General features: G+C 46.6%; 1 protein-coding gene across 3 annotated transcripts in view; it reads right to left on the bottom strand.

Moving 5' to 3' along the window:
• The window catches only part of LOC111153393 (trio Rho guanine nucleotide exchange factor), a 355,850-nt gene that overhangs the window by 181,468 nt on the left and 153,047 nt on the right, over nt 1–21,335 (bottom strand). For all 3 annotated transcript variants that reach the window (XM_022512390.1, XM_022512391.1, XM_022512392.1), the window contains one exon: nt 10,114–10,344. In XM_022512390.1, the coding sequence (XP_022368098.1) occupies nt 10,114–10,344 (231 nt within the window). The remainder of the gene's footprint in view (nt 1–10,113; nt 10,345–21,335) is intronic.

Here is a 21,335-nt window from a genome sequence, read left to right as displayed (position 1 = left end):
CCACGCGGCGGACTTCCGGCCGCCACGCGGCGGACTTCCGGCCGCCACGCGGCGGACTTCCGGCCGCCACGCGGCGGACTTCCGGGGCCGCCCTGCACGGCCCGTGCGCTCTTCTGGGACGAGCCCCCACCCCACGTTCACAGCCTCCTGGATTGCTATTTCCGGCGACTGCTTCCTTAAGCATTTGTGACTAAACACTACACCCCTGTCAGAGGAAACTAATTCTCACAAACCTGTGTCTCAACCGTAGACAGCATGAAGACCAATGCAGAGACCCTCTCCCTTTTAAATCAGGGTGTTTATGTCCAACCCCGAGCGGGGGAGCCTCCTGACCTCACCGCGCGTCCCCACACGGCCGCCGGTGTTATCCACCGAGAGAGGATTCCACGCTGTCTGGGAAGGCCGCACACGCAGGTCCAGAGTCCCTTAGCCACAAAAAAGCTGAAACGGCTCTGAAATTCTGAATATTTTTTCAAAACCTGGTCTCAAAAATTCATTTGGCACGAAGATCCGGCTTCCTTAGTGTAGTTCAGAGTCCTTGTACATTTGGCTACAGAAATCTCCACGCTTTCCTTCAGATTATGGGGGATGGCCCAGACCCCCGGGGTGTCCTGTATCACATGCTGTATGCACTCTGTTACTCCTAAAGTCTGAAAAACTCTTAACCCCCAAACACATCTGTCCGCAAGGGCCACAAACGAGAGCGTGGATTTTGATTACTGTCCCTATGCAACAAGAAATGGGGGCTCAGAGACGTGAAGTGACTCACACAAGAAAGAAGACTGAGAAAAGAGATTCACGTGAAGGTCTTCCCAGCCCCAAACTCAGGCTCTAACCCGTCATTACATTACATCATGGCTTGTAGATACTATATGAACGCTGTAAAAGTATTTCTAAAATAAGAGTTCTAGCTCTAGGATAGCTGTTTATAAAAACATCTATAGATAAGACCTCATACATAAAACCACTAAGAACACATGAAGCCATCTGGTTTTACTGGGAACTCGGTCTGGTTTTACTGGGAATTCGGGATCCAAAGAGTATTCAGGGAAAGTATCCAAATATCTGCGAAATCCAGCCATCATTTTAAAGAGACATAATCAGTGAATAAGTGTTTTCTGTCATAATAATAATGAGAACTCCTTCTAAGTCACATTTATTCAGTTCACAAAACACAAACACATGAATCAAGTGAAAAACCAGGGTAATTGTAAAATACCTAAATGTGTTCTTTTTTAATATGAAATCAGATTTTTCCAGTGGCAAAATATTAATTTCCTCCCTGCCCATTTCCAATAAAACCAATATTAACCCAGTTTCATTTAGTTACTTCATTCTTCGACCCCTGTTGGTTTTCATTTAAATCACCGGGGATGCCAATCTCGAAACAGACATACCATGTTTCCAGAGCTCCCTATTTTTAAATTTTTTTCCCACTGCCATTTTTTAAATAAGTGGTCCTAAACAATCATTTAGATCAGAGCTTTCTGGATTATCAAATCAATGTTATTTTAACAATTATAACAATGAATGAGTGATTAAGCAACGTCACTGCAAATTTGCTAACCTTAAGCAGGAGACCAAAAAGGAGGCCTTCACTTTCAGACTGTTGTTAAGAAAGCCTGTGTCCAGCACTGCCGTGAGGATATCCAATATTAAGTCACTAATGAAATTTGCCCACAAAGTTAACAACACAAAAGAAGGATACTCAGAGTTTATATTATTGACTTCCACATACACACCCTCTCTCAGGCTGCCTGGTACCTTCTCGAAAGCTCAGAGCATATTTCACCCGAAACCAGCACCCTTGTTCATGTCCTTCCCTTTCTGGTGGAGGCCAGGCTCGCTGAGCACCTGCACGGAGAACAGGAGAAGGACACAGCCTGGGGCAGGTGTGGGGAGAGGGGCTCGAGACCGCTAGAAGCCACGAGTCAGTGCAGAGGGGTTCTCTCCCCTGCCTTCTCCACCCCCACTTACCCACTCCCAAGGGGACTAACTGAACCGTCACAGTGGTGAGCAACTGTAGCTTCTAGAAAGCCCTTCCCCAGTCTGATAAGCTCCGCTTCAATATTCTTTCCTAAGTAACATGTCAGTTTAATTTTGCTCTTTGATTAGCTCAGAAGTGAGCAATCCTCCTCAGGTCAAGAGCTGTGAAGCAGTTAGAAAACCACTGGGCTTCCTGGAGCTTCAGTAAAGTCATTGGTCTTTTTCTACTCTCAGTTTTATTAACTCGAAAATAAGGAGCTCAGCTTAACAGGATCATGAGGGCCTCTGGCTCTAAATTCTATAATCTGCATGGCCCAACTTCCACAGTGAGATATGAGAGACACAGTCAATACACATTTGTGGGCTTTTGGGGACTGAGGGAAGAAGAGGGAACGTTTCAGGCCCACCATGCACAGGTGCCTGACAATAATGATAGTCCTCCATTTCTTTATTTCTCTCCACTGGAGCCAAGAACTGTTTCTTCACTCATTATATTCCAAAATTAGAATTAAGTTTGTCCTAAAAATCTATAAAATTATTCTTAATATGGAAAGATATTCTTTAAAAAATATGGTTTCTAGAACATTCTGAAGTATACTGAGCCTAATGCTCACTTGGAAAAATGGGCTATTTAAACAAAAAAACCTCAGCAAGTTACACAAATATATAGCAAATATTACAGCAAATGTTGAATACAGAACCACAATGCCCTGTGTTGCAAGAGCTACTTAAAAAAAAAAAAAAAAAGATTTACTTATTTTGAGAGGGAGGGGAGAGCCTGAACACAGGGGTGAGAGGAAGAGGGGGAGAGAGAATCTCAAGCAGATTCTCTGCTGAGTGGGAGCCTGACTCGGGGCTCAGTCTCGTGACCCTGAGATCTGGACCTGAGCTAAAATCAGGAGTCAGATGCTTAACTGACTGAGCCACCCAGGCACCTGAAGAGCTACTTTTGTTTAATCCAAGAGCATATGAAATGTCAGGAACATGTGCTCCATGTACACTTTCTGGGCTAGAAGGGAACGTACGTGAAGTCAATGAAGAAGGCTCACAGAGGGCTTGGTGGGGATTCAAGATCTAAATGTGAGACCTGAAACCATAAAAATCTAGAAGAGAGCATAGGCAATAATTTCACTGACACTGGCCATAGCAACTTTTTTCTAGATATACCTCCAGAGGCAAAGGAAACAAAAACAAAAATGAACTATTGGGACTTCATCAAAATGAAAAAACTTCTGCACAGTGAAGGAAACAATCAACAAAACTAAAAGGCAACTTACTGAATGGGAGAAGATATTTGCAAATGACTTATCTGATAAAGCGTTAGTATCCAAAAAACACATAAAAAACCTAGACAATTCAAGACCCAAAAAACAAATAAGCCAATTAAAAATGGGCAGAAGATACAGACAGACATTTCTCCAAAGCAGACATAAAGATGGCTAATAGACACACAAAAAGATGCTCAACATCACTCATCACCAAGGAAATACAAATCAAAACTATAATGAGAAACCACCTCAAACATGTCAGAATGGCTAACGAAAAGCATAAGAGACAACAGATGTTGGCGAGGATGCAGAAGAACGGAGAACCCTCTTGCACTGTTGCTGGGAATGCAAGCTGGTGTAGCCACTCTGGAAAACAGTATGGAATTTCCTCAAAAAATTAAAAATAGAACTACCCTACCAACCAGTAATCACACTACTACTTGGGTATTTACCCAAAGAATACAGGAACACTAATTCAAAGGGATATGAGGACCCTGATATTTACAGCAGCGTTATTTACAACAGTCAAATTACGGAAGCAGCCCGGTGTCCACTGACAGGTTACTAAAGAGGTGTAATGGAGTATTATCCAGCCATAAAAAGGAATGAAATCTTGCCATTTGCAATGACATGGATCGAGCTAAAAAGTATAATGCTAAGTGAAATAAGTCAGAAAAAGACAAATACCATATGTTGTACTCATATGTGGCATCTAAGAAACAAATGAGCAAAGGGAAAAGAAAAAGAGAGACAAAGCAAGAAAGAGATTCTGAACTACAGAGAACAAACAGATGGTTACCAAAGAGGAGGTGGGGGGGGGGGCAATGGTGGAAAGGTGACGGGGATCAAATAGCACACTTATCATGAGGAGCTCTGAGTGATGTACAGAACTGCTGAGTCACTGTACTATACACCTGAAACTAATAAACACTGTGTGCTAACTATACTGGTATTAAAATTAAAAACTTAATAAAAAAAAGAGGAGTTGGCGGAACTTTAAACTTTTACATCATCTACCTACCCATCTATCTTCTAAAAATATTTAAATCACCAGTTCTCATGGTTATTACCCTAGTTTTAATTACATAAGTACATGAAATTTCTTAAGGAAAACAAAAAAGCTAAGGAAGGAAAGGAAGGAGGAGGGTAGTAGGTAGGTTATTATTCATATAAATAGTCTTGATCTTGGATATTCTCATCAAACTCCAACCAAATCATCATTCTGTCAATAGTGGCTAATCTGTATCTTTCCCATTCCTAGTTTGGAAATGAATATAAGAGAGTCCAGAGTTATCCACCCACCCCCCAAATCTTCCTATGTCCAGATCTTACCCTGGGACACTGAAGTTCTTATGCATAGCTAGTCTCATTACTGAACACGTCTGCAGGCGTGCACCATCCCCTGTCCAACTAATCCCTGTGCATTTTCCACTTCGGAGCCCCAGGCAATGTGGCTGGCACTCAATAAAAGGGAGTCCCACGGGGCCTGGGGTTTTCCGGGCTCTCCTGCTCCTCAGCACAGAGGTCCTCAAGGGCTTGACAACCTCTGCTCCCTGCTCACTTCCGATTTGCCCCAGTCTCCTGGACTCCAGCTCCCTGTCCTGCTAGCTCACAAAGCCAGCTCATGTATCCTATAGTCCTGGATTCTGTCTGCTTGCGGGAAAGAAATTCACCCATTTCCCACCCTTTGAACTCCCACTGTTGGCTTTCAGTTCCTTCTGAGCTTGGATACTAAGATTACCCTCACAGTCAAGTCTCTCCTGAGTTCACTACCACAAAAGGTAATTAAAGCTGGCTCTAAATCCACCAGGAAGACCAGCGCCAGCCTCCACTGGCCCCCAGCAGCTCCCCAAACACTTACCCTCCAGCACTCCCTAATTCCAATGGAGAAGCTCTCAGAAAAGATGGTAATCCTCTAACCACTCTTATCACCAGCCACATCAAAACTGTGAGTGTGGGAATGTAAACAGAAGAGAATGTTAAGTAGCTAGGGCTATATAATGATTCTGGTGAGTGGGACGAGAAAAACCCACCCTCCTCCTGACTTAAATTAATAAGCAAAGGACAATGAAGTTCAGAAAGTTTCTCTTAAAAGCTAGGTCCATTATAAGTGATACCAACCAAGAACTCCTAAGTCAAGCATTACAATGAGATGGCTTTTAGTGGCATAAGGATAGCAGCCTAGGTAGGACCCAAGGCAAACCAATAAAATAGCTTTTCTGGGCACCTGAAACCTCTTTCTTTGCCTTGATGGCCTATCCTGACTTCCCTCCCCCTGCAGCATTTAAGACCCTCATTTTGTATTCAAGAGTAAAATCCTTACTAAAGACCTCACTGCATTTGCACAATTGCAGTGAAATTATCCCTTCCTTCCTGAGCCACTCCTGATTCCCCAACATCAAGCAACACTCCTATTCCTTCATGCAGATCTCCTAGTTAGATCACTTGTCTCCAACATAAGGCCAACCCACCCCCATTCCAGAATAAAACTTTTAACCCAGAAGAATCTTTAATTAGAAATATTGGGTAATTCCTTAAATTTCTTCATCTATCCATTCACTCATTCGACAAATACTGAACTGAATCCCAGACACTTGGGAAACACCAGTGAGTAAAATCCAGATCAGCGCCCCACGGACCTCACACTGCTGCTCTCCACGACTCTTCTGCGACACGCATGGACGGCCGCGAGGACTCAGCCTGTCTCCTCAACTGGAGTCTCCCTCCCTTCACCTCACTCGCCACACTGCAAACAGGGTGAGCTTCCTAACCCAGGCAGCATCCTGTCCTCCACCCCCTGCGCCCAGAGTGTCGCGTCAAAATGCACGCGGCACAAGCCCTGCCTGGTGTGAGCTCAGCAGGGCAGGGGGGAAGCGCTGGCTCAACAGAGTGGCTGTGAGAGTCAGAGAGGCGAGCAAAAGACCCGTGAGTAAGAACCCGAAGCACCGAGACAAGCCGGATGCCATGTACGTGTTCCTTGCGTAAGCCTCACAGCCACTCACAAGTCACCCAGGCCCTGGCACCCACATAAGCACTCAGGCAAGGTGCACCGTGCCCCTTCACCGGCATCCCGACGCTTACAGAGCCACGTCGCAAGCTTTCATCATGAGGTCACCTTCCCAGCACCTGCCCCGTCTCCTACCTCCACACCCCTCCGCTCCACCCACGCCGGGCTGCCTGCCGCTCCGTGGACAGGCCCTGGCCTTCTGGGTCTCGAATCTCAGCGCAGTTCACGCTGCCCAGTCCTCGGCCTGCTGACTTCCTACCCATCCTTCAACGAGCAGCTCCAAACCTACCTCTCCTGTGAAGGTGTTCACGACCTGCGCCTCCATTACGGGTCTCCTCAATTGCCCTGTATACCAGACCCCTACATTTGACACGGAGACAGACGAGGCTTTCTGGAACCCCCACGTTTAAACAAATCATTGAAGCTCAGATATTCACCCTCAAGATGCCTGAGCAAGGCAGGCAGGTAACATGAAGGAGGGCGGCGAGCTGTACTCCCTCCCTCACTCCAGCTAACCCCTTCGGAGGAATGAAATGACTCACATCCACGCCTGAGTGAAATTATACCTGACAACAACCAGAGGCATTAAACACTAAATCTGAGCACGTTATGGTATAATTTATTAGACTATCAAATGATCTGCTTTTACTAGATTACAATTCCTTGAGAAAAGGACCTTTGATATATGCAACACAGTTACCTCTGTATGTCTGAGTGTCACACATTTGAAAAAGAAAAAGGAATGAAATGTGGGTGAGAAGAATCTAGAAGATACTGGATTTGTTTCACTGTTTTCTCAGTTAATGGCCCCACATCAGCCTGGAAGGAGTTCTTCCATGAAGTAACTCAGAGGGGTGACGTTCACACTCGCGGGCGGGGGTGGCGGTGGGAGGCTCTCTTGGGGAGGGCTGCCTTCTTCAGGAAAGGGAATTCTGGGGCCCGTCCACCTCGCCCAACGTGCTGGAGTAACTAACTGGCACCAGTGTGAGAGGCAGGCCGACTGCAGCGGCGAGGAGGCAAAGGAGCGGGCGAGCAGACCACCGTAGGCTACTGCCACGCGCATCTTCGCCCTTGAACAAGGACAGCCAAACTGCTGGCGTTAGAGCGACCTTCGGCGTAGCCTACACTGGAGGTCACTGCTCTGCTCGGCAGGAACGCAAGCGCACAGCCACGGAGGGCGGCGCCAACAGTGAACACAAGGCAATGGGAGCACATCCACTGCTCTAGCGACAAGAAACGGGACAGGGTATTGGTTTTCTTTTTAAGTGAACGTGACGAAGGGCTCTACTTGCCAGCAGCAGCATGTGTGTCTGAGTCCGTCCCTAGCCCGCTCCTCCAACGGCAAGGGGCCTCCCCGCCCCTGCCCTCACCCAGCGTCTGGGTATCTGAAACACCTTCCATGCAGAAATCAGAACATTCCCTTAGCTTGTGAAAAAAAAAACTGAACACTAAACCAAAATTATTCAGGCTTCGAAGATCATGCCGTTCTTCCTGGAGAACACGCGACTGACCCTCTGGCTTCTATGCTTTGGAAGATTTTTCCACAAACATGCATGTCCTCTGTTCTCTTTGGGAGGGCTGTTTCCATAAAAGTGTCATCATTCCATCATTTCTCTCAGCAGGATTTATGGATGCCTTTTCATTACTCACAACAACCAAGCAGTTTTAAAAGCACCTGTGGTACCTAGTTGACTTATATTTTTTGTGGATTTTGTGTTCATCTTTACAAATTTACCTGCGGCTGGCAATGTCTTTGATAAGGACTACTGGTTTATTTTTCCATTTATTCTCAGCTTACCTCTCCCAGTCTATGTTCAAAATAGCAAAAATTTCCACGTGTTATAATTGCTTCAGTTTCAGAAACACACTGTTGGTTCTGACATCCTATGGACTCCTTCGAGGTAAAGTGCTTACTTTGCGTAATCTTATCAACTTCAGTTCTTGCTCCACAAGTCAAGCCTACACAGCAATTTCCGTTTGCATAACATGTCCAGACCATTCCAGATCATTTAATCAAAAGAATGTTTCCCTTAAAGAGCAATTATCTATTTTCTATGGAATGCTAATAGGACCATATATGCATTATGTGTATTGCAAAACACTTTCTCCCACTGACATCCAACACAACCTACTGATGTTTGAGAAAAAAAAAATCTAGCGTAAAGAACTGGTCTCATAATTATCATAATTACCTTTCTACATAGAAAATGTAATGTTTAGTGTTTTCAAATTCAAGGGCATTAAGTACTTGGTGCCAAATTAGATGGCTAGACTCCTCAGCCTATTCCCAAAGGTGCCTCTACCCCCCCACCCCACCCCCCCATAAATCGCCCAGTGGCTTATTCTCATGCGCCTGACACCCTGTGGAGCCCTCAGAGTTCGGGTGACCTGGGGAGGGGGAGCCGCTGCTGCTGCTTCAGACACAAGTCCAGAAGGCATGCTGGTCCATGCGTGTGTAAAGAACACTTGATCCAAGGGACAGAGAGGTGAGTGGGAAAATCCTTTAATAATTGCACTGAAACTATTAACACTTCATGATCTATAGAAGTTTTTAGACAATTAGGAGAAGCTAATATTTATGCTTTCAACCACAACACCTCTTTTCTCACAAATAACTCCCTGACATTGACCTTCCCTGTTCACTCCCTAAGCTATATTCTTTCCCTGGCAATTATCCTCTTTGATTAAAAGAGCATTGGAAAGAAACATGAATAACATCAAAATGATCATTTTGGAGGCACTTGGTATATGGAATCTTCAGAGAACTCAAACACCCAAAAGCAGAATCAAAGCACTGTATGTGAAAATTAAAAATTATAGAGAAATTTAAAGTATTCTGAACTCACCAGACTCACATTACGTGAAGAATGATGTTCAATGAAATACAGAAGAGTCTATGTGCTCATCGGAACACAGCACGACTCTCCACCATCTCGGCCCACTGAGCAGGAAAGCCCACTGGCCCTTGGATGACATGAGGTGGGGGGAATGAAATCTGAACCTGTACATGTCTGAACAATGCTCCTGGGCGCTCAGGGAAGAGAGAGAGGTTTTGTTCCAGACTTACCACCGTGACCGCCCACCGCCTCCTCGGGCTTCCCTGCACACATACCCCAGGATCCTCCCAGCCCCAGCATCAACACCTCGTCCACACCCTTTTCCCCTCTATTTTAGAGGAAGGACACAACCATTATCTTGTTTCTCACTAACGTTGTACCATACTGTACCTACTACCACAGCTTTAACCCTTGAAACCCTGGCAGCAGGCCAATCCTCTCTACCCCGTAAGACAGGCATGAATATTACTAGGGCCTAGGCTTACACTTACTTTTGTAACAATAACACACAAGGTGAAAACTGCTTAGACACTGATAGTCCTAAACTCCACTTTCTGTGAACTAGACTCGAACCTGTTAAGCACCTACAGGGCACCAGGAACCGCAGGGCCTTCCGAAAGGGAAGGGACGCGCGGTGAGCGTACTGCTCCAGGAACCAGAGAGCAGAGATGCTGAGTTGTAAGGGAACCAGGAGGAAGCCCCTCCAGCACTATTCTCAGCAGTCAGTGTAACTGGGGACGACCTGCTTCAGGAACACATGCCCAAGTCCCCAGCGGCGGCCCTGCCCCGGCTCACGTGCTCTGCCTACGCGAGCTAGCAGCTGGCGGAAGCCCATGCGCACATCATCAGCACCACGGCCAGTCACGGAGAGCAAAGCAGCTGTGCACGCGTGTGCATGTGCGTGTGCGATCCTCCCATCTCCCCGGCTTTATCTCTCAGCACAGATCGCCTGGGATGGCACATGCTCCCCAAGCACCCAACTCCGTCCCCCCGCGGCAAAGCGCCGGAGACTGACCTGCTGCACGTCTTGCTGGAACACACAGAGCTGCAGCCGCTGGTGCAGTCGGACCTTGCGGTGCTGCCAGATGTTCTCCAGCTGCCGCTGGTGGTGCAGCACCTCGTGGATGACATCAAGGACGTGGTGCACGGCCTTGGAGTAGTTGGCAGAGGCTGTCAGGGAATCGGAGCTGCCGGGGGTCAGAGGCCGCTGGAGCTTATCGAGGAGCGACTTCCCATCCTGGCTCACCTTCCGACAAAACAGAGGGGCGATTAGCCAAGGGCCGCCGCTTTACCCAGGCCGTGACCCGGGCAGTGCGCTCGGAGACATGCGCATGCACACACACACACTCACACACGTACACAAATATAACTGTAGTTTTACTCAAAGACGTATTTTATAAAGAACGAAATAAAATTTAAAACAAATCCCTCAGTTCTCCAGTGATGCCACAGGACCAAATGTGGTCGAACACTGAATTAAAAGAATGTTCACTTTCATACATGATAGTTGATGCCATTCGTAGTGAATAAACATCATATTTTGCCTTAAGTGGCATATGTCAGTTAATATAATTACATTGCTGAGTTATCTGCAAATTAAAATTCAAATGTAATAATTTTCTCTTGAGATACTGTTAGAATTAAACAATCACAGTGGAGCCAAGTTTTAACACTGAATCTCAAAACCTCAGTTAAGAAAATACTATCTAGCCCTTGGCAAAGAATCTGTACTTAAACTTTCTGATGTAGTTGGATAGCAATTTTACCTCACAGGATAAAAATTTTAAAGTGTCATTTTACTTCATTCATGAACTTAAAGAAATTTTAATTAAAATGCCATCATTTTTAATTATTTTTTTTAAAGTATCCTTTTTTTTTAAAAAAAAAAGACTTTATTTATTTATTTGACAGACAGAGATCACAAGTAGGCAGAGAGGCAGGCAGAGAAAGAGGAAGGGAAGCAGGCTCCCTGCTGAGCAGAGAGCCCAATGGGGATCGATCCCAGGACCCTGGGATCGTGACCTGAGCCGAAGGCAGAGGCTTTAACCCACTGAGCCACCCAGGTGCCCCAAAATGCCATCATTTTTTAAAACAGATTTCAGTATTATTTCTATACTCTGGCAGCTAACTCCCAAATTACAATGAAATAAAAGCATTCACAGTAGCCACAGAAATAAGCAAAGATAAAAGTAGAAAATGGAAAGAAAAGCACTACATATTTTTCATATTTAAGTGCTTCTTAAGATTTATAAAGGACTATGCCAGATGCAGTAGAAAAAAAATACGACATCAGACAATAGAAAAGCCACGTGGCCTACAATGTAGGAGGCTGTGATCTGGGGGTTTCTCGTGTCAGCCCTCACCTCGATCCCTGTGCTCAGATACTGCTGAGTCTGGAAACCTCACTGGGATTCTATGGAAGGGAGGAGCAAACGGGAGCCTTGCGGACAGACACAAGCAGGGTTCAGAGTCAAACCCGCAGGAGGGGGAGGAGGAGGGGAACGGAACACATCGACACGGAAAGCCGGTAGCAGCCAGGAGCCCGTGGAAGAGCCTTCCAGGGTCTTACAACCTCCAGTCATGCTGGAATGGAACGTGTTTGATTTCTAAGACCTGATTCTGAGACCTCCGTGGGAAGTGCTAACTGCTCCCCACAAAGGCTGGTTGTCAGCCTTCCTAGATTAAAACTGATCAATAACGGCAAGACAGCAAAACGTCAGCAGAAACAGCCAAGGTGACAGAACCAAAGAAAATAGGTGAAAAAGAACCAACTAAACCACTTAGTATCAGGCATGTGTAACAACAAAAATAGTGAAAATAGAAGTCTTCTAAAGCAGAGAGCTTTCCGCACGAGTCACTGAAACTCACGTGGGCATTTCAATACAGTGGAAAGGGATGTGGAGAGGGATGCACCATGACGGATTTGGGAAGGGGCTCGTGGGGAAGGATCGAGAGAGCCAGGATATTATTACCTTGAAATGAAGACCTTTCCTGCTCAATTGTCTGAGCTGGGCTCTATTTAGCATATACACGTGTAGGTCCTTCCTTCCTTCTTCTTTTTTTTTTTTGGCCTACTCTAACATACACTGATTTTTCCAGGAATGCGATTACCATGTTCATCAAAGCAAGGCAGTGCCGGTTTTCTTTTGAAATTTGTAAGAGCTGCTTACCATTTCAAAGTAGCAGCACGATAATGCCATTCTCTCTATTGGAGTCACCAATATAACACATGTCCAATCTGCACTTGATATATTCGCAATGGTTTTTTGATCTATGGCCAACATAGATAAAGATCTTAATACCTATTTTTTCCTTCTATTGTGCATGTCCTTAGGCATTTATAGGAATACATTTTATTATAAATCACCTTGTCTCTAATTTATACTGTAGCATATATGTGATTTACATATGTGTACACACATAAATTTTAGGTGAAGATATATTATTCATACATTTTTTATAGCAGGCATCAGAAAATGTTTTGTTAATCATTGGGGGGTGTAGCTTCTCTTAGGATTGAAAATCAGTGCCCTGGAGTGCCTGGGTGGCTCAGTGGTTAAAGCCTCTGCCTTTGGCTCAGGTCATGATCCCAGGGTCCTGGGATGGAGCCCCGCATTGGGCTCTCTGCTCAGCAGGGAGCCTGCTTTCCTCTCTCCCTCTCTCTCTGACTACTAGTGATCTCTCTCTCTCTGTCAAATAAATAAATAAAATCTTAAAAAAAAAAAAAAAAGAAAAGAAAATCAGTGCCCAAGTCACACACTTCACATTCTATAGAGCCTAGTAAGAATTCCTAGAAATATTTCCTCTAAGTTTTACTCCTTATAACAAACGTAAGTCAAGAAACCCACAGAGCACACGATTTGGTGAATATGTGTTAGAAGGCTATAGATCAGAGGTATGGCAGAGGAGGCAGTTACCTCCTCCAAGTCCACTGGCCCCTCCTTGACAGCCAAACCCTGATCGCCAGGGATGGCAATTCCCCAGTACAAAATTGCATTTCCCAACCTCGCTTACAAGCAAGAGTAGCCAACACACAGAAATAAAAAATGTTGAGGGGGCTTCCAGGAAAGACATTTAGCGGGTGGTGTACGCTCAGCCCCTCTTGCCTCTTTCTCCTCCCTGCTCCCAAGAACCTGGTGGAGACGGCTAGAGCTTTGGCAACTGATAATAACGTTGAGGCAGCCTTAAGAATGGCAGCCTCCCTGCTAAAGGGGCAAAAGACAATTGCATCCAGAGATCTCTTACTAAAAGAGCTACTACACCAGCCCTGAAATGCCAGCCTTGGGACTTCTACACTGGCAGAAAGCAACCTTATCTTAAGCCACTGTTTTACAACATACACTGGAAATACAAAATTCTCAGGCCTCCCACGTGCCCTCAGGCATTCGGGAGACACCATTAATGTTCTACTATGAATAAATAAATAATCTGAGCAAGAATATTCCAATGCATGTCTTCCCTTGGGGGTCTCTGCAATACTTAGCAGAGCTCTGGAGCAGATACCATTATTGGGTTTAGAAGAACACGCTGGCTCATGACGGATGGGTGGCAGGAAATGGCTGAGTTCACACACAGAACGTGAACACACAAATACCTCAACATAAGACAACTTACAAGTAGAACCCCGCCTTCTGGGAATTTCTAAGCAGGGACTGAGGTGCCAGTGTCAGTGTGACCGCTGGTGCTGTCAGTGGCAGATGGATTCCAGGCAAGAGAACATCGCTTACGCCCACTGGGACCAGACGCAGACAGAGCGCGACTCCGCACATGCTCACTGTAGCATTTCTCCAACAGACTTTTCAGACACAATTCTATCCCCGTGCAGCTTTTTTTTTTTCATTTTTGTTTTAAAGATTTTTTTATTTATTCGGGAGAGAGCATGCGCAAGAGAGAAAGAAAACGACCAGTGGGAGGGTGGGGCAGAGGGAGAAGCAGGATCCCTGCTGAGCAGGGAGCCCAAGGTCGTGCTCAACGTGGGGCTCAATCCCAGGACCCCAAGGTCATGGCCTGAGCCAAAGAGAGATGCTTAACCGACCGAGCCAGCCAGGCGCCCCACTCAGTGCAGCTTTTATAGATGTGTCGATTGAAAAGAAGCTATGCAAGCCCATAAAGGATATCACTTCTATTTTAGTGACTTCCAGTAAAACGTCTCCCTTCATTAATACAGTAGTATTACGTAAGGAAAAAATATGCTACATATTTATGAAGGCTACCATCCTATCGCAAAGAAATAAAGATTTTTAAATGGTACAGAATAACCAGAAGAGAAATAATGAAAGACACTGTAAAGTATACAGCAGCCAAAATATTACTATATACTTTAAGTACTGAAACAAATAGGCTACGTTTATAGTATGTGAGGCAGTTCTAGATTTCTTAACCATTGAACCAGGTGAATCAATTTATTGAAGTTATATGTTTCGTCTAAAAATAATTTTCTAGCTTTCAGGCAGTTCAACCCTGTCCCACAAAGGGATAATAAATAGCTCAAGAAAAAGATCAACCTTTATTATCAAAGAGCAGGACTTCTATAATTTTTGAAGAAATCAAACTGACTCATTTTTTTCAGGTTCTGCTCTTTGTTTTTCTTGGAATACAGTGCTCGAGGACTTCACGGATAGTGCAAATTGCATTTTACAAAGACTAATAATGTTCTATAGGTATACGAACTAATATGTTCTAGTAACTAAATCAGTTAGGACAAATGAAAATTCTTAAGTGTTAAAAATCCAGAATAATGGTCTGGTCCTTGAATTTTTTTTTTTTTTTTTTTTTTTTTTAAAGATTGTATTTATTTGAGACAGAGAGCATGGGAGTGAGCAAAGGGGAGAGGCAGAGCAGGACGGGGGTGGGGGGGAGCAGGCTCCCTGCTAAAGAGGGAGCCCAACACGGGGCTTGATCCCAGGACCCGGAGATCATGACCTGCACCAAAGGCAGGCACTTAACCAAGCAAGCCACCCAGGCACCCCTTGAGTATTTACTTTTAATCAAACTCCACATAAGATTTGTAAGATTGGGGAGCTCTGGATTCCTGTGTGTTCCACCGCACCCCACAGAGACTTGCCTATTCTTACTTTGGGTACTTGGTGCTCCACATTTCCCGTAAATCAGATGAGAGCTAAGAGATTCCACCTGGAGTCTTCCTCACGTGCACAAAGTACGAAGGCTGCTCTGATCTACGGAAAGGGAATAGCACCTGGACATTATTGCTTAGGGCTGCAAAAACGGCCACCTCCCAAAGAGCACGTATGACCTGCAATACGTCAATTAGGTCTAAATGTGGTGGTACAGATCTGAAGGTGCTAGGAGACGTTAGTCCCCAGATAGAACCCAAACAAGCAAGCAAAACACACAAAATATATAAAGGCGCGATGAGAAACGATGACACTTAGCATGCCACTGTCCTTCTTCGGAACCTTCAGGAAACAAGTTGCACCACTTTCATCAACTCGGACCACCACGATTTGTTTATTTTTTTGGCAGGGCTTGGGGCTTGCCACGGCCTGCAGAGCACACCCCTCCACGCAAAGCCTGGGAATGGCTCCACAGCCACCACTAGCCTTTCTAGCTCATGCTGAAATGATTCTGAAATCAAAGTTCTAATATGACAGGAAGGAGTGATGATGAGTCCACACATTCTGAAGCTGTGGTCGATGGTCCTCGGCCAAACAGGAACACCTCTTCCCTAGATTAGGAGGTTAAACCTGACAGAAGACAGCTACACTAAGAAGGTCCTACCAAAAACAGAGGCCAATGACCTTCTGGAAGGCCCTGACCTGGCAGTGGCATTTTCCCACGCATCAGGGAGGCTACCCGGAGAGAAAAGCAACATTCTTGCCTTCAGATTTCCCGGCTCCCCTCTGATGATGGTTCTTTCTCCCGGCCAAGTTCTCTAGTGGCAGGTTTCTTGATCTTTCTGCTATTAGGTTTCTTACTCACAACCAGATCCATCCAACCATGTCTGACTCTCTGCTACCTCTCCCCAGGATTCCCAGAAAGGAAAAACCAAGAGAAGATGGAAACAGGAAACGGCTGGAGCAGCCCAGGTAGTTACATCAAGTCCATGCAGAGAACATGGCTATGTGGCAGATTCCACCTGGGCCCGCCATTTTCTACTCCTTCGTATTTCAAGCCCTGCAAGGCTTCTAGTTTGGGGGTGTGCGGAGACTGCTGCGTGGTCTGGCACCTCTAACACTGTGCCAAACGCTGACCCCAGCACCCGATCAAGAGCAACGCTGCATTACTTAATGAGGCTTTGGAATGACCGGTTTACAGAAGTTCCTCTACGGTGAGGCCACCGAGCTTCCACGTACACCAAAGACGAGGGGTTTTAGTGAGCTATCAACGTGACTCAGTTTGCTGTCGTTCTTACATGCCGTTGACACGAATCACGCCATCACCCACGCACGCAGTGCCTCACAGAAGGAGGCCGACCGGCTTCACCGGCAGCGACCCAGTCACCTCCAGAACTGCGCAGTATGTCGGCACATCTGCTACACGAAGAAGCTGGTACAGAAATGAAACCCTGACGTCACTGCAAATCAGAGCAGCCAGGGCCGACGTGCCACCTCCCTTCCTCCCGCTCCAGGAGTCGCTAGCCACGGCTGCAGCGGCGAGGACCGTCTGCAGGTGTGCGAACACGCCCGCCCAACTCCGGCATTCCGTGCTCAGCGTGCGGGGCCACACGGGCTTCCTGAGCTAAAAGTCCTCCGCAGGAATTTAGTTTGTGGGGAAAGTGGTTGATGAGTTTGTTTGCTCAAAAACAGTGTTAAAAATGAATACCCTACATGCTGTTTCTAAAAGTATAGCTTCCCCAGACGAGTCTGTTGCTTCACTCTCCTGTGATCAACCTCGGCAGCCAGGATTAGCCCCGGCCCTGGCAAGGGGAAGCAAGTGCGAGTTCACGGGGCAGACGCACGCTCCCGCTGCCGAATCACAAACAGCAACACCATGGGCCGGGGCTCATGACAACACCAAGAAGCAGGGGTTTGTGACTTGGAAAAAAAATGCTGGGAAGATTTCCCACAGCAAACCGGTGTCACCAGAGAAACTGCAGACACTGTTTAAAGAAATAAATTACGGGGAGGAGAAGGGGAAAGTGAGAGGAAAAGAGAAGGGAAGGGTGAAGTCCTGCTTTCCACGTCCCTGCCCCTCGAGGACCCCGTGCCCCGGCGGGGTCTCAGAGTCAGCCCTGGGAGGACAGCCTCCTGGGGGGACCGCAACCCTTCAAACAAGGGCGAGGACTGGCTCTAGCATGGGGTGGGTAAGCCTTGCAGCAGGGACACCCACCGGTAAGGACATCCCTTAAACACAGACGGCGACTCTGCATCTCCGGGCTGGAGCGTGAGAAGCTGCTTCGACCAGCACCCTGCAGTTAGAACGCCACTGATTCAGGAGAGGAAAAATCACTTCAAAATCAAAAGGAGTCCTTCCCTTCCTCTCCCTTCCCTCCCTCCTGGCATAGAGGAAATGGCTCCCAGGGTCTAGGCAGGGAGGTGGGGGCGCCAACACAGATGTCCCCTGCAGGGCCTGCTAGGGAGTCAGGAGGGGCAGACGCACACAGAGAAGCCAGACCAAGTGGCTAGGAGATGCGGCGGGTGGAGAAAATACACTCCCTGAACAATCGGCTAACACGTCTGGGGGTAAAGGGAGCCAGGCTTCCCGCGGTCTGAGAAGTAATTTGTAAACACAGAAAGGGAAAGGCTGGAAAGAGTCCCGCCGCGCTGGACTGGGAACGGAAGCACCGGTACGGACACGCGGGTCTGACCACAGACGCGATGCGATCCAGCAGCAGTCCCGGGTGGGGTGGCGCAGGGACACAGCCGTGCACAAGGGTTTCCCGACCGTCTGCCCCGAGAGCCTGGATGCACTGATGCCCCACAAGCAAACAGGCACCCCCGAGCGCCTCATCTTAGTCCCTAAATCCCACACAGCGCAACTCCGGCAGCTCCTCAGTGAGACGGTGGGTCCCAGGGATGAGGCCCGGAAAGAACGGAGTGAGCCTGAGAACATTCTACCGGAAAGTAAGGGCGTGCTCCAATAATGGTAAGGGCATTAGAAAAACCAAAAGCAGACCCAAAAACCACACACAAAAAGGGGCTCCTGCTCCCTAAATGTGGACAGTTTAAGCATCAAAATAGAGTTTCGGATTATAACCCCAATAAATGTACCATATGTTCACACTGAAATGATGATTAAGTAGGAAAGAAAGACAATACAGTTCTTTCTCACAGTAGCAGAGCACATAGTAAATGGAGGAGGAACACTGGCCACCAGGCCGCCTCGGCAGTGGTAGCTCAGAGGGGCGGAGGCCAGCGCGGTCTGATGAGAAACCGTGGTCAGTGCCTCTCCCACAAAATGCTCTTCAACACCAAATCTTTTTAAGGATCACTTTGCACTGGAGAAACCTTGCAGACACCAACTTCACCAAGGGGTCAAGGTCAACATCACCAGTGGTGAGAGGGGTCAGCATCCTGTGACCCTGCTGGGACACTTGGCTTTTATCAGCACAGGAGGAAAACTGCCTGGGTGGGCAGGAGGCTGAGGGTCATCCTAGAGACCGAAGGTGCTTTGTTCCCGAATACTGTCACAAAGACTAAACAATGCGAGCCAATGGGGCAAAATGTGAAAAACTGGGAAATCTGGGTAAGGGAACGTGGGAGCTCTCTGTTCCATTCTAACACTCTTCTATAGCCTGAAACTATTTCAAACATTAATTAAAAAGAAAAAAGTTTGTTCTGTTCTATTGGAAGGTTTTTCTGTTCATTTCACAGAAATGAAGTTACTATTTCCTTAGTTTATAGATCAGCTGCAAACATGTTTCTAGGCTAAAAATTGTGGTTTAATCCCTCAGCCTGAAAAGCAGTTTACTTGCCATCAAATTATTTAAGACTTTGTAACAACACAAACTCCCATGAAACTGCACAGTAGGTAAAGTGAAGTTCCCATGTCAAGATGCCCCATTCGTATAGAAGGCAGTGTGCCAGAATCACGTACTTTGCCAGAAGGACAAGGGCTCCAGGCAGACTGAACTGGCCAAGGTAGCCAGAGAATGACACTGGTCAGGTCAGGCTGACTCCGACATAAGTCATGTCCTCTAAGACCGTAGCCTGGTTACTGCCAAGCACATTAATAGCGAACTATTCAGCCCCACAGGGGTCTGGAACCTATCAGAGCAATCCAAACACAGTTCCCAAGAAAATCACTAATATGTAGATGAGTGAAGGCTCAGTTACACGGTGGGCAACAGACGCTCACTTTCCTGATTACAGGTCAAAAATCAGACAATGCCTTGAGATGGTACGCTAGGGAGAAAGAAATTAGTATGTTTTTTGGAACTCTCAATAATCTTCAAGAACTAACGCAATGAAAAAAATTATAGATCTGTTCAACTTTCCATTTTACTGTTAAAAAAAACTATCACTTGGGGAGCCTGGGTGGCTCAGTGGGTTAAGCCTCTGCCTTCAGCTCAGGCCATGATCTCAGGGTCCTGGGATCGAGCCCCGCATCAGGCTCTCTGCTCAGCAGGGAGCCTGCTTCCCCAGCTCCCTGCCTGCCTCTCTGTCTACTTGTGATCTCTCTCTGTCAAATAAATAAAATCTTAAAAAAAGAAAAAAAAAAAAAAAAGCTATCACTGGGCACCTGGAAGGCTCAGTTGGTTGAGTGTCTGACTCCTGATTTCAGCTCAGGTCATGATCTTGGGGTCGTGCAATCCAGCCCCACATCCGGCTCCACACTGGGCACGGAGCCTGCTTAAGAGTCTCTCTCTCCCCCCTTCCCTCTGCTCCTCCTTCCCACTCTAAAAATTAAATAAATAAATAAGCAAGCACACAAAATTAAAAAGGCTATCACTAATATTTATACAGTTCCTAATAAATTAGATTATTAAATTAACTAAAATACATTGGGTACAAAATTAAGAAGAATACGGAGGACTCCTTTTAAATTCCAGGGACAAAATAAAGCAGTACACACACACACGAGTGGGGGATCTTTTGGATAAAAAGGTAGCCAGAAAAAAAAGAAACAAGATGGGATCAGGAGGGAGACAAACCATAAGAGACTCTTAAGCTCACAAAACAAACTGAGGGTTGCTGGGGGTGGGGGGGTAGGGATAGGGTGGTTGGGTTATGGATATAGGGGAGGGTATGTGCTATGGTGAGTGCTGTGAAATGTGTAAGCCTGACGATATACAGACCTGTACCCCCGGGGTAAATACTACATTATATGTTAATAAAAACAATTAAAAAAAATAAAGGTAGCCAGGGAAATAATCATGTAGATTTTAACCTTCAGGGCAGGAGGTATGACCACATTCTGAAGCAAATATCACAACCATTCCGTACATCCGTTCAATTCACCCAAGGACACTAAGGGATCAGGAGACCAGGGCCCAAGGACAGGAGACTGGCAGCCACTTGGTGAAGCAGGAAGTGCCAGACTCAAAAACCAATGGCCAGTTTCTTCCCTGTGATTCTGACCAGTGTGTTGGTAGTTCTGGTCAAGGAAGACATGGGTAAACCGAGCATCCTCTCTGTGCCCTGCCCTCTACAGAGTTTTGCGTATTTCTTACTCGAGTCTCGGGCGATCTTTCATCTCAGCATACGCGGCTGCAGACGCCCACGATGTTGGAGAGCGGGGGACACCTCGCTGAAGACAAGCATGCACCCGCACTCCCCTCCGGGAATTTAACCAGAGTCAGAAAGGCAGACTGGTCTCACCGGCCTGACGACCACACCATGGATGACGGCGGGCACACATCAGGCTCTCTGCACCAGCTGTGCCCAGCACGTAAGGGCACGTGGAGGCAGCAGGGTGGTGGCTGAGAGCATGGAGCCGGCCTGCCCGGGCTCATGTCTCTGCTCCACCTCCTCCAGGGGCTGACCTGGCATAAGTCACTTGATCTCTGAGCCTCAGTCTCCTCATTTGTAACAGCACAGCCAACAAGGACACATGCCCCAGAGTTGTGAACAAGCAATAAGTGATCCCATAAAGTCCTCACAAAAAAGCCAGGCCCAGGGGTGCCTGGGTGGCTCAGTCGGTTAAGCGTCCAACTCTTGGTTTAAGTTCAGGTCATGATCTCAGGGTAGTGAGATCGAGCCCTGCATCGGGCTCTGTGCTGGGCGTGGAACCTGCTTCAGATTCTCTCTCTCCCTCTCCCTCTGCCCTGCTTCTGCTGTGTGTACCTCTTTCTAAAAAATAAATAAATAAATAAATAACAACTAATAAAATTAAAAA

Source organism: Enhydra lutris, unplaced genomic scaffold, assembly GCF_002288905.1.
Source record: "Enhydra lutris kenyoni isolate GAN:26980312 unplaced genomic scaffold, ASM228890v2 scaffoldscaffold32, whole genome shotgun sequence".
NCBI classification, from domain to species: domain Eukaryota; kingdom Metazoa; phylum Chordata; class Mammalia; order Carnivora; family Mustelidae; genus Enhydra; species Enhydra lutris.
This window is presented reverse-complemented; position numbering and strand designations above follow the sequence as displayed.